Raw genomic sequence first — 15397 nt, 5'->3', positions numbered from 1 at the left:
GAAATCTGTCTACTTACTCGGTAGTTCTCTTTGAAATTTAAAACTTTAACCCTTTGCACTCGGAAATTTCTCACTAGAAATATTTCACATTCTCTGACGAGGCGAAGACGATTCTTTGAAATTAACTCGAAGGGAAGACACAAGTATATTAAGGAACAAAGCTATTTTATTCCAATATTTCACGTATTGAGGCGTTATACAAAGTTCGACATTAAATATATTTTATAGTTTTACTGCGTCAAACCAAGCGGTGAGTGGTAATCTAACAGAGACAAAGAATAGATTGATAGATTCTTCGTCGTTCTATTCGCTCTATTAAAGTCAAAGAAACAGAAAAGTGGGGAATCAACGAAAGAGAGGAGCGACCGAGAGAAATAAAAGACAAAAGAGAAAAGGAACACAGTGAGAACGGAAAGTGTGCGAGAGCAAGGGAGGACCAAGACAAAGAGAAGCTGCAAAAGAGAGAAGCAAATAAAGGGCAGATGAGGAAGAAGTGGCAGAAAGGGAAAGAAATGTATAGCAGGCAGTGAAAGATAGACCGAAAGAGATACAGAGAAAGAGAGAAACAGGGGAAAAAGCGGACAGAGGAAGAGAAGGGCGATCGCTGCGAGGGTGAAACTTTATTTAACGTCCGCCTTATGCGGCAGGCAAATAGGAGCAAAGCGAAAGACAGGCGAGTAGAGAGAGGAAGAGAGGAAGAGGCTCGGCAGTTGGCAAGCGGCGAGCGGAGCGAACAGCGACGCTCGCTCGCTCGCTCGTAAAGCATAGCTTAAAGATTTCGTAGCTCGACGCGTCGCACGAAAATTTGGTTTCGTGACGCTAGGCGACTCGCGCGAGCGCGCCCGCTCCGAAATTAGCAGAGCCGCCCGCGTCTTAGATACCTACGGGCGTGCGGTCGCCGAGTTTTTGAATAACGGCGTGCCCGTTCGCAATAATGAGACGTGATTTCTCGCGTATCGGATTTCTTCCTAGTTTACAGGCATTCGAGGCTTTCCGCCGCTAGATTCACGGATATTCACTGTACTGTACTATCGTATATTTATTAGGATAGTCGTAGTTTGTTTCGTCGTTGCTGGAACAATTGATATTCGTTTACATATTGGAAAATGGAGGTTTAATATGTATGCAATTCTTGTAAAGATTGTAACAATAGATGATTTTCGGTTTCTTCGGACATTCGTTATAGTACTCAAGTGAAACTGTAGCTATCAAAATTTTAGATTAATCGAATCAATCGAGATTTGTCGAATTATCGAATTAATCAAATTAACGCTAAAACTACCAAGCATTTAATACTGTTAATATGCAATTCCTATAAAAATTGTAACAATACATATTTTTTGGTTTCTTCAGACATTCGGTATAGTACTCAAGTGAAACTGTACCAATCAAAATTTCAGATTAATCAAAATTTTCTAAATTAGATTAACCAAAATTGACGAATTAATCAAATTAACGCTAGAACTACCAAGCTTTTAATACGGTTAATATGCAATTCCTATAAAAATTGTAACAATGCATTATTTTCAGTTTCTTCAGACACTCATTATAGAAATTGAATATACTGAATATATTGAAAAAATCTTTCCTCGTTCTTCCGATTAAAACTCATCGGGCAGGGCCTCCTCGTTGATGCAACCGGCCCGGAAACTGCGCTGCCCTCGACTGTTCTTTGCACTCGCGTTCTGTGGATAATTCTTTTTCAGTCGCGGTCTGTAATTTAAACGCCTTCCGCAGCTCCTTTCGGTTCTTGCGATTTTTCTTGCTACTTCGCGGAAGTTCTTCGAATTTTCCTGTTGAGCTGCGTCGAGTTTCTAGGAACTTCAGTTTTTATTCTCCCTAGCGAGGCTTGAATAAATGTCGAGTGGCTCTGACTTGGATTCATTTGTTCCAAAGTAACACTAAAACTACCGGACGAGTAAATTACTGATTCCTGGTATCTTCTTGCAGTTAATGAAAGATAACACATGCTTCTCTGAGAAATTGAAGAAATTGATTCAGCCATATGTAAATTCAATTATAAGTCAATTAAAATCTCGATAGATGCACTCAAGTTTTTGTAAAGGAATTTCGAAACTTAGACTTAGCTGCTCATCGTTTTAGTGTTAACCCTTTGCACTCGAGAGATGACTCACCACTTGATTTGATACAGCAAAACTATGAAGTTGAATATTTAGTATTTTGAATTAAACTTAAATTAAGTAAAATTAATAACTAAAATTAAGCTATGTGAAATATTGAAATAAAATAGCTTCATTGCTAAATTTAAAATGTTGGATATTTCCAATGAAAAACTTTCGAATATGACACATTCAAAGTATAAAATCTTCGAACTCCCCAATTAATCAACAAAACAATCTATCATCCATCACCGATCTCAAAGTGACCTCCAACCCGTTAGCATTCTATCTCTAGATCCAACAGAACAAAAATTTCATAAACCCAAGACCTAACTCGACGTTCCATTAACTCCTCCAGCATCTCATTAACTGCAACAACTCTAAAGTAAATTACTCGAACAAACGCGAGGACTATAATCATATAAAATCAATTTCCTTCTAACTCACTTTGTTGCGAACTATCTAAGATCCCCTGTCCCCGAGCATCCTCGCTCGAACAGCAACAGTCACGCTCGATCGCGTCCGAGAGACGTTTCAATCCCCAGTGCCACCGAAGAAATTCCCGTCTCGCCTAATCCCCGGCCACGATCCGGACGCAAATTGCCGTGAAATCCGTGGGTGGCGGCGCGGACTCCTCGCGAGCGGTTCCCGGCCGGCAAACAAACGGTCGCCCCCTTTTTATTCGCAGTTTACTTTCGAATGCGCCGCTTCGCGCCGCGTCGGGTCGGGACACGCGAGTCTGGGAAATGGACAGGGGATATCTCGGACCTCGAGGACCGTGGATCGCTTTTATCCATTCACGGATGAAATTCGCACGAACCCCTGGGAAACCGGCATGGGCGTGTGCCGTTGCGTGCCGGCCGTTCCCATGCGTGTGTACTCTGCGCGCCGCGGATTCAGGCGAGCTGGACGACCGTTTAGCCACATTAGTCCGGACACGAGTGGATTAACCTGTCGTCTTGGAGTATGGGATCTCTCGCGAAGATTTGAAATACGGTTTAACACTGAAACTATCGGACGGCTTGAAATGAGGCGTTCTTGATGGGTTTTGCTTGGAGTTGTTGGAAAGATAAGAGATGTTTCTCTGAGAAATTATTAAAGGAATGAGTTTACCAATGCGCGCATTGAGTTGTACGTCGATTGATGTCTCGATATATGCATTGGAGTTTCGATATGTTATGAGAATATGTTGTGTTAGGTATACGGAATTGGAAGGTGTGAGGGAATAGTTCCGATATTTGAAGAATGAGATAGTAGGTTTTTGGTTTTGGAGTGTTTGGTGGTTGGATGTTTGATTTGGATTGTGGAGTTGCGGTGTTGTAGAGTTATGGAATTATAGAATCATGGAATCATGGAATTATAGAATCATAGAATCATAAGATCATAGAGTTATAGAGTCGTAGAATGATAGAATTACAGAATTACAGAATTACGAAATTATAGAACTACAAAATTTTGGAATTACATAATTACAGAATAACAAAATTATAGAATCACAATCTTTTAAAATTACAGAATTACAGAATTACGAAATTATAGAAGTACAAAATTTTGAAATTCCATAATTATAGAATTACAGGATGCTAGAATTATAAAATTGTAGAACGATAGACTTACAGAACTATAGAATCACAGAATGATAGACGACAAATCCTCGCAAACGATTAACTCCAACACTTTACACGAAGCCTAAACACAAACCAACTATAGAATTCATTCCCTAGTAAATTATTGACGACAGAGCACTTTGCATCCAGCGCGGTATTAAAAAATAATCATATCGCGAGTGGTTAAGCGCTTGAAAGAGAGCCGAGCCGGCTGCTACGCCACTGGAATATCACGTGCAGGCGCACGTGAAAGCGGGGACGTTACGCTCGTCCGCTCGTGATCAAATATGCTATACTGTGTGTATTTCTGGACGACCTTCCGTATCTTCGATACCGGAGTATTTTTTAAAGTTCCGCATAACGCGGTGTTCTTTCGTGGAAAAACCCATACCTAAACCTCGCTTCGAAAATCCTCAAGAATCACCTACGGAAAAAATGAAAGCTTTATTTGTTATTCCGGTGTGATCGTTTCATAAGATTGAAACGCGAGAATCACCGGAGACAGCACCGAGGAAACCAATGGAGGCCGGTAAAAACTTAATTCCATTTTCTCTGTATCGATCCGCTTTAATCCATTAGCGCACGGTGTTCCATTCGGCGGACACTTTCGTTGGATTCTCCTTTTTTTTCGTTGCGCACGAGGTGCTCGAGGACTCTCGCTGCAGTCGAGAGAGGTTAGATCTATAGTTCTCGAGGAAATAAATGAGAATGGTTCAATATCATCAGAATCCTAAAATGTTGATGCTATAAGATAAATTCTAATAGAATTCTACTTAAATAAATTTCCCTCGAATCTATCGAATCATCCCCGAAAACGACAACTGAACAATTTAATGCCTGATGAAACCAGTGCAACTCTAATTCATTTCCAACGAGCACTGAACTCGGATAATTCTCCTAGTCGAGAACTCGCTGGCTTTCCTACGTTCAAACAGTGAAACCTTCAAGTAAACATCACTCTTTCCCCGCGCAGCAGCGAATGCAACAAGCTCCGACCCACGATTCCCCAACTCATAAAACTGAATATCCTTCCCACAGTCCGATAAAGCAAATCAACCAGCGTTCTCCGAACGAATTAGTGACTCACTGCTCGGCTCGGCCGAGTGCACCGGCTCGGTTCGATGCGATATCGAACAAAGATATCGCCGGATCGACTGGTCGTCCTCGGGGAAGGAAGGAAGGAAGGAAGGGCGAGTGGGCGAGCGAGCGAGCGAGCGAGCGAGCGATCGTCCCGGCGTCGGGGCTCCCGGCGAACCAGATTTCGCCAGAACGAACGCGTTAGAACGTAAACGGCATAATTGGCCGCGTTTTACGTCACCGGTGCGCCGGTAATCAGTGGCGTTCTTTGCGATAGCGCGGATTTACGATCGCGTTCCAGCGTTAATCGGCCGGGAACAAGGTTCGCCGGCTGTAAAGTAAAACTCGATCGGCGCGCTGCGCTTCGGATCGCGATCGCGGGAATTTGCGTCACGGCGCGTCGCTCGATGTTAACGACGCCGGCGCTCGCGCGTTACGAGCACGTATATCCCGGGGTTTTACGACGCTTTCGGCGATGGTTTTACGGTGATTCGCGGACACACGCGCGTCATCGGCGCGATACCTGGAGGACGCGGCCGAAGGCGGTCGGGGATGAGCTTCTTCGTCGGTTGAAGAGCGAGAGAGTTGGAGGAAATGTTAGAGATGGAAGGAGGATGGGGAATGGAGTAAAAGGGAAATTTGGGAGAGTGATAGAATGTAAGAGATTTGATATTGATGCGAAGGTTGGAGGTTGAGGAGGTTTGCGAGACAAGTAGGGAAGAGTTAGAGGAAATGTTAGAAATGGAAGGAGAATGAGGAATATAGTAAAAGGGAAATTGGAGAGAGTGACAGAATGTCAGAGATTTGATATTGATGCGAAGGTTGTAGGTTGAGGAAGAGAGTAGAAGGAAATGTTAGGTAGAGATAGAAGGAGGATGAGGAATGGAGTAAAAGGGAAATTTGAGAGAGTGATAGAATGTAAGAGAGATTTGATACTGATGCGAAGGTTGTAGGTTGAGGAAGATATTCGAGAGACAACTAGGAGAGTTAGATAGATAGGAATACTGTAGAATAAAACAGAAATTTAGAAGCAATACAAAGAGTGAAAAAGAAGAGATCAGATGTTGCAAAGCGAAGAGAAACGTATCAAGAAGCAGAGGTTTCTAATAGTGTTAGAAAGAAAATGGACGACGATAGAAAAAGTGAGTACAGGAGTTATGAGCAAGAGCGAGATGAAATATTCGCTGTAGCCACGAAGGACGAAGGCGAAGATCGAGAGGAACGTTGCAAAGGGAGTTAAGGAAAAATGTTAGAAGCGATAGGAGTACGATGAAGCGAAAGAGGACTTCGAACACGCGCGAGAGAGAGAGAGGAGATTTGATGTCAGCCGCGAGGACGGAGGGGGGATCGCGATTGAGTGCGGTCGGCGTGGAAGGGAAGTCCCTGACCTGGTCACCTAAGCGTTCTTCTCTATTCTTTCTCTCCGGTAAGTTTCTCTCGGAGGTTCTCGAGGCATCGCGTTTATGTCATCTCGGGGCTTGGCTCCCTCTCTAACGCGTAATTAGCCAGACACACAACCCTCCCACGTTCCACGGGACCCTTTGAGGCGGCGGGTCGAGAGGAAAAGAGATCGGGGAAGGGGAGCGGCTCACTTCCTCGGCGCTCGATCTTCGGAAATGAATTGTGCTCGAGCTGAATTGAACGGAATTGAACCGTGTCAAATCGAATCAAACTAAACCAAACCGAACCGAACTGTACCGGATCGCGCCGGCAATAAACCGCGACCGTTAACGGGCTGAACCGATCGACGATTCCAACGAATCCGAAGAGATTCGCGAATTACCGTGATTTAATACGCTCAACGAACTTAACCCCTCGACGAACACTATTCCGAACTGAGAGTCGACTGGCGACAACTGACATTGATATTAAGTCGACGATAAGGTCTTATCAATGATAAGACTGTATAACTATTATCGTTAATTATTCGCGGATCATTTGGAATCTACGAAACCTTCGGCATCAAGCAACATAAACTGATTAAACAATGGAAGCTGTTTGAGTAACCAACTCTGCGACTCCAAATATGAACATTCGGTCTTCAAAAGGCTTCCTTTAACAAACTTCAGTGAACACTACTACCGAGCACTTGAACCGACGTTTGGAAACTTCATTATAAAACTACAAACGGGATTCATTAGATTCGAATTACTTTAACACTAGGTTTACGGAACGCGTCAAATTGACGCATATTATTTTAGAAATATTATTTTGTAAATGTTTACGCCGATTTTTATTGATCACACTGACATGTACCCCAATTACTATCAAATCTCCAGTTTCCACAATCTCCACAATCTCAAGCTATTAATCAGCTTCAGCAATGTCTCAAAGAGATATACCTTCTGTAGGGCTACTAAAATAAAAACTAACTCCGTAGTCAGGTTAAATATATTTATTACGATGTGGCTCTAACGAGGAACGGCGACTGACTTTCCCTCAACGCTTTTCTAAGAAGGAAACCTCTTCAGACGTACGTGACCCAGGTCCTGGTGGTCCCCTTGGTCACAAATTAGCCAATGGGCCTGGTCCATATCTCAGGCCCCCAAGTATCGACACGCAAACGGGCGAACCGTCCACACTTCAATCCTCCCACAATAAAGAATCAAGGATTCTGACCCATTTCGCAGTTCCACCGTGAACATCGAAGGATCCTCGTTCCCGACTCGCGCGAGCGATTCTCGAACTATCCCGGAATCCTCCGAAGAATCTCAACCGTTATCAAGTTATCGCGTTCGTCGATCGTCCTTGATTCCCGTCGAAGAAAACGGCACGGGCGCACTCGAATTAATGATTTCCCTCGAAAATCACAGGCGGCGCTCGTTAGAGTACAGTTCGGTGGCACTCGGCGTGCCCGCCGGAAAAAGGGTGTTCTCGGCGCGAACAAGCGAGAGAGCCGCGTGATTTATAGCGCGCTCATTAATCACGTTACGTCCCCCCATCCTCCTCCACCCGCCCCCCCACCCCGTCGACGGCCCGCCTCCTTATTAAACCACGATTTGATCTCATTGTCCTTGAAGACAAAGGCGGATCATAAGCGCGCACCGCACACGAGCCGTCTGTCTTGTCCCAGGCCGAGCGACCGGCTGTTGTTGCTGCAGACCTCGCAACAACGTTGCAACCGCGAGGAGGCGGCTACCGTTGCGGCGGTGCAGCGAATCTCTCCCTCTCCTCGCGAACAACCTCGTAAACTTCGCCGGCTACTGTTTCGCCGCATTAATTGTTATTGCCCCGCGCGCGCTCACGCAACGCGAGTCGCTTTCGCACGGCTCTCTACCCGGCCGTGAATTATGGCTGATAAACCGAGCGACTCTCGCCTCTAAGCTGGTTTCCACGGTGAGACCGACGATTCTCGGGGAGTACCGATGGCGATGGGATTCGAAAGGTTTTGGAAGGACTGGTTGCAACGGTTGCGTTTCTCAGTGAAATTGTTGCGGAATGAAATGGTACATTCTGAGACGAGGTTGGGTTTGGGAAATAAGAATTGAGAGTTAGTGTTTTTGGCTTAGGAAAAGGAACGAATCCTTTGACTTTGAAGAATATTAGTTGTTCTATTCGTATTTACAGAAACCAGGGAATATCGAAGACTGCTGGTTTCTGAATGAATTATTTTTAATTCTTGTTTTTCAGTGTTCCATTTCGATTCTGTTTCTTTATGCAATACAATTATGAAAAATAAGAATTATGGAACTGATGTAATGTCGCGGATTGATGTACCCGATAACGATAAAGGGTTTTCAACCCTTGCGTTACTCCCGGTCGTCTTCCTAATTTCGATGATCGTTACGTCGTTACGCGGATACAATGGACTGCTCGGTACGAGCAATCAAACTGTATCATTCAATTATATCTGCGTGAAACAGCGCCGCTACAGGCGTCGTTGTCGTTTTCGGCGAAGTAATTGTTATTGCCGGACGCGTTATCGCAGCGGCGAGGAGAGACCCGCCGGAATTATGGCTGATAAATGAGTTATTCCGAGAGATGAGTCTGATCACGAGAGCAACGATTGTTTTGATGTTTCTTTGAACTCTCCTCAAACGCTCTCGTGCTCCGCGAATCGTCCCCGGCACTTTGCGTTAGGTTTCATCGACGCTTGAAGTGTCTACGACCGAACTTCGAACGTACTTATGCGATGTACTTGTTTATTCACAAACCGCGATGAAGTGTAATCAGTGCTCGAGCAACTGATGCTGGGTATTAAGAGACATCAACTTTACGATCTTGGATCCTCGCAATCCTCACCTCGAACCGATTTCGCGTCACTTGCAATCGTCATAGAATCCATTTAATCCTTTACTCGCGGATATCTACATTCCCACGCTAATACTAATTCGCGGATGATTCAGTTACTCAAACAAGAGATCAGCACGTAGCTTCCTTATTCCCTGTTACTTCAGTATAATTTGTTTCATATTTTATTCTCAAAATCGAATTGATTATTCACAGAATTTATATTCAACGAAACACATCAACTCCAAGAAATGTGTAACCCTTTGCGGAAGATTCTTTGAAATATACAAAACCTGTAGCAAACGAAGCTAAATTATATACGCTAAATAATTCTAGATACAATATAATCTAGAATACCCCAATGCTTTGAGCATTCATTCAAAACTCGCTCACATTCATCACTCATCGATATATCTATCCACACACTCGAATACATCCATTCCCACATTTCTAGTTCAGAAAAACCTGTCGGTAAAGGTACACTTAATCTCTATCTAACCGCAAGAAGCTCCAAATTGATATACTCATTCAACCCAACGAATCCGCGACGCACGATTATATACAAGTCCCCAAAAACAACTCGTGATCCGACCGCAGAGCCTAACCACGAGCATCCTCTGTTCACAGGTGAACCCGGACGCCCAGGACAGCACCACGCAGCAGATCCAATCGAAGCTGGGCAACTATTCCCTGGTGAAGCATCTCCTGGACGAGCCGAAGCGTCTGATCGGCATAGAGGGTGTGCCGGCGAGCCCGGCCCCGTCCTCGGCCACCTCGTCCCTGCGAACGAGTTCGAGCTCGGTCGGCTCGAATTCCAGGAGCTCGCCCTCCTCCCAAGAATTCAAGAAACCCGGGGGGCCGAGGAGCAGCGGCTCGTCTTCCTCGTCGTCGAGCCATCAGCGCGGCGGTTTCGTGAAGCCGGCGGACGGCAAGCCGCCGCACGGGGGCAGGGGCGGCTACCCCGGCCAGCCGGTGAAGCACGGCGGCAACAGCAACGATCATCGCAGCCACGGTTTATTACCCGCCAAAGGACCGCCCCCGAACTCGCCCGGGAACGGTGCGCTAGGCGGCGGCGGCGGCGGCGGCGGCGGCGGCGGCGGCAATTCGAGTATCGGGAATTCCGGCGGCAGCAGGCTTCACTCCGCCGCCAGCAGACTGTCCAGGTTACCTCTCGATAACGTGAGTATCGATTTCCATTGTTTCGTGGCCACCCGCCATCGCCGGCTACGTACCCGCCTGTTCGGGCCCGCTGAAGCATGGGTGTCCGAACCTTTCAGCTTGTCCGCCGGAGATTTCGGGAAGAGGGGATCGCTCGATCGCGACCGTTCGCGGAGGGGACGGCAGTCTTACGATTTCGGGATACCTGTGTAGGACTGTAGGGTATTTGATGGTTGGCTAAGATTCTGGGTAGATTGGAGAGTTTGCGGAGCTGTCTGCGATGAGTATTTAGTTTGAATTGTTTAGAATGAAGTAGGTAGTAAGTGGTAGTTATTGTGAAGTTAGATCGTTTGTTATTGTAGACACTTTGTATTTGGAAGCTTTTGGAGAGTCTTCTGATGTAGACTCCTTAGGAACTAGTGACTAGTTAACCCTTTGCGACGGAGGTTCATTGACCCTTGCCGTACAATGACGAGTGAGACTCGCGATGAAGATTTCTAGACTAATTTAACAAGAATCAATGTTCGTTACCCACTATTTTGCTATTATCAATGTATTATCTTCGAATGAAACTTCCACCTGAAGTATTCAAGGAATCGTTCGAGAAAGGAAACCACCGATCTTGCTACTTGAATTATCTTTTACAACTTGTTTCCTAAAGTGTGATCTCGACTAAACATCGACGTGCGCAAAGCGTTAAAACCAAAGCAATTATCAATTCCACTAACAACGTAATAACGTTACAAACGCTGATCAGCTCGGTCATTGTCCATCGAGCAATTCGAGGACTGCGGGCGCTGTCTTGGTATCGCGGATCTACCATGTTCTCTTGTAGAACCGTCCATCCTGCTACTAGCCCCGTTCTTGTTTACGCCGCGAGTAAAATGTCGCCGGCTCGGTGCGTGTATTTTCTGCTACCTGTCCGGCCGGCGTGAGGCAGCGGGTCGCCCGGTGGTCCCCAGACTCGCAGGCGCGATGCCAACTATCCCGCGTCCACCTTGCCACCTCCGCCGCGATCGCTTTGTTAACGGCCTGACCATCGCCTCGCCTCGCGTCGCGTCGCGTCGCCTTTCATTTACTCGGCCGAGCAGCCGGCCGCGCGCGGCAACGATGAAATTAGAGCGACTGTTGCGATGTGGATGCTCGGTTTATGATCGTTCTCATGGACCTTGACTGAGCCGCAGCTTGGGTCGTGGGAGGTTGGAGGATTCGGAGGAATCTTAACCCTTTGCACTCGAAAGTTTTTCATTGGAGACATTTCACATTTTTCGACGAGATATAGATGCTATAGTTTGAAACTAATTTAACGATAATTCGTAGATAAATTAAGCGACAAAGCTATTTTATTTGAATATTCCCTATAGCAATAGAAAGTTCAATTTAAAATACTAAATATTCAACTTCATAGTTTTGCTGTTTTAAAAATTTTTCTATATTTATTTGTAGTCACAGTTGTACCATTTAAAGGTGACGGTAAAGGTGACATTTCAATGACTCCCAAATATTCTTGAATAAATAAATAGACCGTCACATTAAGCTATAATTGAATGAACTAACGTCGAACCTCAAAGTGAGAAACCAAGAGCATATAGATACATAGCTATTATCATAGCCTTTAAGAAAATATTGAATTTGATTAGAACTGTCGATTTAAAATATGTTACATAATATGATATTTCAGCTTTTCATAGTGATACAAGTTGATACCTGTAATTGTTTTTCATTTACTTTGCTCATTTCATCTTTCGTTTGTTTGCTTTAGATTTTTATTTCAATATACATTAGATTTCACCGATATCTATAGATGTACTGAAATTATATAGAACATTAGATTGATAAAACCAACTTCCTGAGTTTCACTGGTTCAAGAGGTTCATTCGTTCACAGACAATCGGAGCTATTTTGATTTGAACTCTCGTTTAAGACTGTTTTTAGCGCACGAATGTTTGCGACTAGTGTTTTTTAAATAGTCTCGCTGCTTTTAGACGTTCTCCTTGAGGTTGGGTGTTTAACTTGTTGACACGTTGATTGCGGAAATTTATATGTTTGTCGTTCGCATTGCGCGGGCAAATAACGGGACTTGTTACGATGCGTTCGCAATACCACGGAATCGCGATATTCCGTTCCATCGCTACGTTGACGTTTATCGCGGCTAAATTTCCGTTACATTAATTCCGTTCGTCTCGAGTTACGCTCCTGTTGGTGTTCGCGGTTGAAAGTTCCTATGGTTGACAGATTTAAAAGCCAGCGACAGACTATAAGTAACTGCTCGGCTTTTGGCAGCTGACTTGAATTGTTGAGCACCAGCTGGGCTTCCTACCGGCGGTTCAGCCGGGAAAACAATAATTAATCGAAAACCTAGAGATCCAACCTACACCATCGATAAACAGTAGAATCTGAAAATTTCTATTTATATTTCATTCCACGCGTCTATTCCGCTAATCGAAAACATTCGATCTAAAAATCGACGTTCCTCTGTTTATCGGTGTACTCGTGCAAAAGTTGGTAAACGAGAATTAGCGTCGAGCGAAATGGATTCGTCAAGGTTGCATAATTACGGTATCAAAGTCTGGCCAGCGTGGTTATCGTTTCGGTGGAACGGCTTTTAACTTTGTTGACATTTTTACGACCGCAGGAGCTGCCAGTCAGCATGTTAAATGATTACCTCAGACTTGTGTGCTCGACAATTCAGCGGTGACGTCATACGGAGTAATTTATGGACAGAACGGTATGCGAGCACGCAAAATACTGGCGTGCCAGTTATTCGAATTTCCTCTTGAACATCTACGAACCCGAATAACAATGTTGTTGTGGCTCGGTTCAAGATCGGGGCGCTTCCACCCCTCGCCGCTGACCGAACGTCTTCGCCTAATTGTCCACTCTCGTTCGATAGCTTCTCAGCAATCAGTGACTATTGGTTGAACGACAGATTGCGTTCGAGTGAATCAAACATTTATTTCATTAAACAAATACAGTTATCACTGTCCGATATTCATTAACTCTTTGCACTTCCAAATTACCCTGAATCGCGTCTAAAAAGTAAAACTCGAGCACATTGATTCGCTAAACGCGTTACATTTCATTTCGCTTAAGCTACGACGCTGTGTAGAATTAATAATCATTCGACTGAAACGACGCTAGGAACAAAACTTCAATCTACTCACTCTGACAACGAAACTTTCTCTCGTTCCATCCATTACACAACGCCCCCTTACCGGTTGTGTGCCAAGCGGCACGATGGCGCTTCTCCGTTGCACTGTCTAAAAGTGCCAGCCTATCGTAGAATCAAATGAAGTTTGTTCATTTGTCTTCCTTCTAATTATTTATTCGTCCCACTATCCGCTTGGAAATGGGAAATCGGAATGTTCGAGCTATTTACATTTTTGTGTAAACATAGAAATGTGATTCAGTTTCTGAACTCGGTATATTTTGATTCAGAAATGAGTCAGAAACACTCATGGCACTCAAACGATTAACCCTTTGCGGGCGATGATTTGAAATATACGAAACCTTCAGCAGTTAAATTATATAGATTGATTAAATAATGAAAAGAAAAGAAATTATACACTGATCTCTTGCCGTTTGAGTAATTGAATCCTTTGTTTAGTTGCTCTTCCAAATATGGAAATTTGATCTCGCCGAAATGTCTTGAGTTAAAGCTTGACATGATACTAATTCTTTCAACAATGAATTCTTTATTCTCACAAAAACATGTAATCCTCTGTTCCGCTTTGATCTCCCATTAAAATACACTCTACGAGCATTCCTCTCGCGTTCGATAAGTACACTCTCCATCTGTTTATTCCATAGCGCGCGGAACGAGAGGTTTTTCCAGCGAAATTCCACAGTTAACAGGTTAATCGGCGCGAAGCGACAATAAACAGGTTATTACCGCGTCTCGCGCTATCTAACCCGCGTGGTAGCGTCTTCCGGGGTCGGCGCTCGATGAAAGCGTCGCCGTCGACAGGTTCGTTGACAGGAAACGAATTGCTTTTCAATGGAAATCCCGGATTCGAAGAGGGTACACGTTCAGGGGGCGGGGGCGGGCACACGGGTGGTCTGGGTGCCGCCTGCTTCGGGTTCGAGTTCGGTTGAGCCCTATTACGCGTGACTCCTCGAGGTGCAAATTTCATTGAGATTGACTATCGATCCAGGCTTCCCCGATTCGGTCCGCGTCGTCCTGTCTTCTCTGTCGCGCGCGCTCCTCCCTGCGGGGAGAGACGGGAAGAAAGAGAGCCACTCTCCGCCGATGTACTTATGCAATTAGGCTTGCCCGTGGAAACGCCGACAACCTCTCGACTCCTCCACACTGGGGAAAATTGATTCCCGCGGTTCTTTCTTCCTTCCCCGTTTTTCTTCGTTCCAACCCCCACTACCTTTCACTGGTTGTCTTTTATCTCTTCGAGAAGTCGGTGCTCCTCGATCTCTTGCTAGATCGTGGAAACGTTCGCCTCTCGTTTTTGTTCGGGAAACCAGCAGAGAATTTCGTTTCGCTCGGAAAGCGAAAGTGCGAGTAGGATTTGGGGATGCTTGACTCTTCGACTACCGTGTCACTTGAATTTGGGGGATTTTTTGTGAACTGAAACAATTTTCTTGGTAATGTACGGATGAACCGAATATCTCTTCGAGAAGTCGATGCTCTTTGATCTCTTGCTAGATCGTTCGGGGTGGAAACAATTTGGGGTTGTTTAACTCTTCGACTGCCATGTCACTTGAATTTGGGTGATTTTTTGTGAACTGAAACAATTTCCTTGATAACGTATGGAGGAACTGAATTTTGTTGGATATACGAGACGTAAGAAAGATACAGCAATCGTTACGAAGAATCTTGACTTCTCAGTTCCCGGTTTGTTAAAAAGTCCGTTTCGACCGAGTAAGAGTTTCGGCGAGTGTTTACTCGGCAGTTGAAGTTTGAAAGTGTACCTCGTAGGTTCGCTCGTAGAAATATGAACGAAAGGGCAGCAGATTTCCATATGGTTTCTTTCCATGAGAATATTTGCGGTTGGTGATTCGAATTTAATTCGCTTAGACTCGAAAGGAGGATCATTTCAAGACACGATTGTTCAACGGAGAAGACCAACGCAGCGAGGAGTAACCGAGATTCTATTGAAACAGAGCTCACGGTTTGCTCGGTGTTACGAACGCTTTTATTACGGAGTTCGCCGGCAATTAATACTGGGAGAATCGTTTCGGAGAAAGTCTCTG

At 44.8% G+C, this 15397-nt stretch overlaps 1 protein-coding gene across 9 annotated transcripts in view; it reads left to right on the top strand.

Moving 5' to 3' along the window:
* lilli (AF4/FMR2 family member lilliputian) overlaps positions 1 to 15397 on the top strand; it is a 370515-nt gene that overhangs the window by 231495 nt on the left and 123623 nt on the right. For all 9 annotated transcript variants that reach the window (XM_076368250.1, XM_076368249.1, XM_076368251.1 and 6 more), the window contains one exon: positions 9662 to 10213. In XM_076368250.1, the coding sequence (XP_076224365.1) occupies positions 9662 to 10213 (552 nt within the window). The remainder of the gene's footprint in view (positions 1 to 9661; positions 10214 to 15397) is intronic.

Source organism: Nomia melanderi, chromosome 6 (assembly GCF_051020985.1).
Source record: "Nomia melanderi isolate GNS246 chromosome 6, iyNomMela1, whole genome shotgun sequence".
Classification (NCBI taxonomy): domain Eukaryota; kingdom Metazoa; phylum Arthropoda; class Insecta; order Hymenoptera; family Halictidae; genus Nomia; species Nomia melanderi.
The sequence above is the reverse complement of the archived record's forward strand: the minus strand, read 5'-3'. Positions and strand labels throughout refer to the sequence as shown.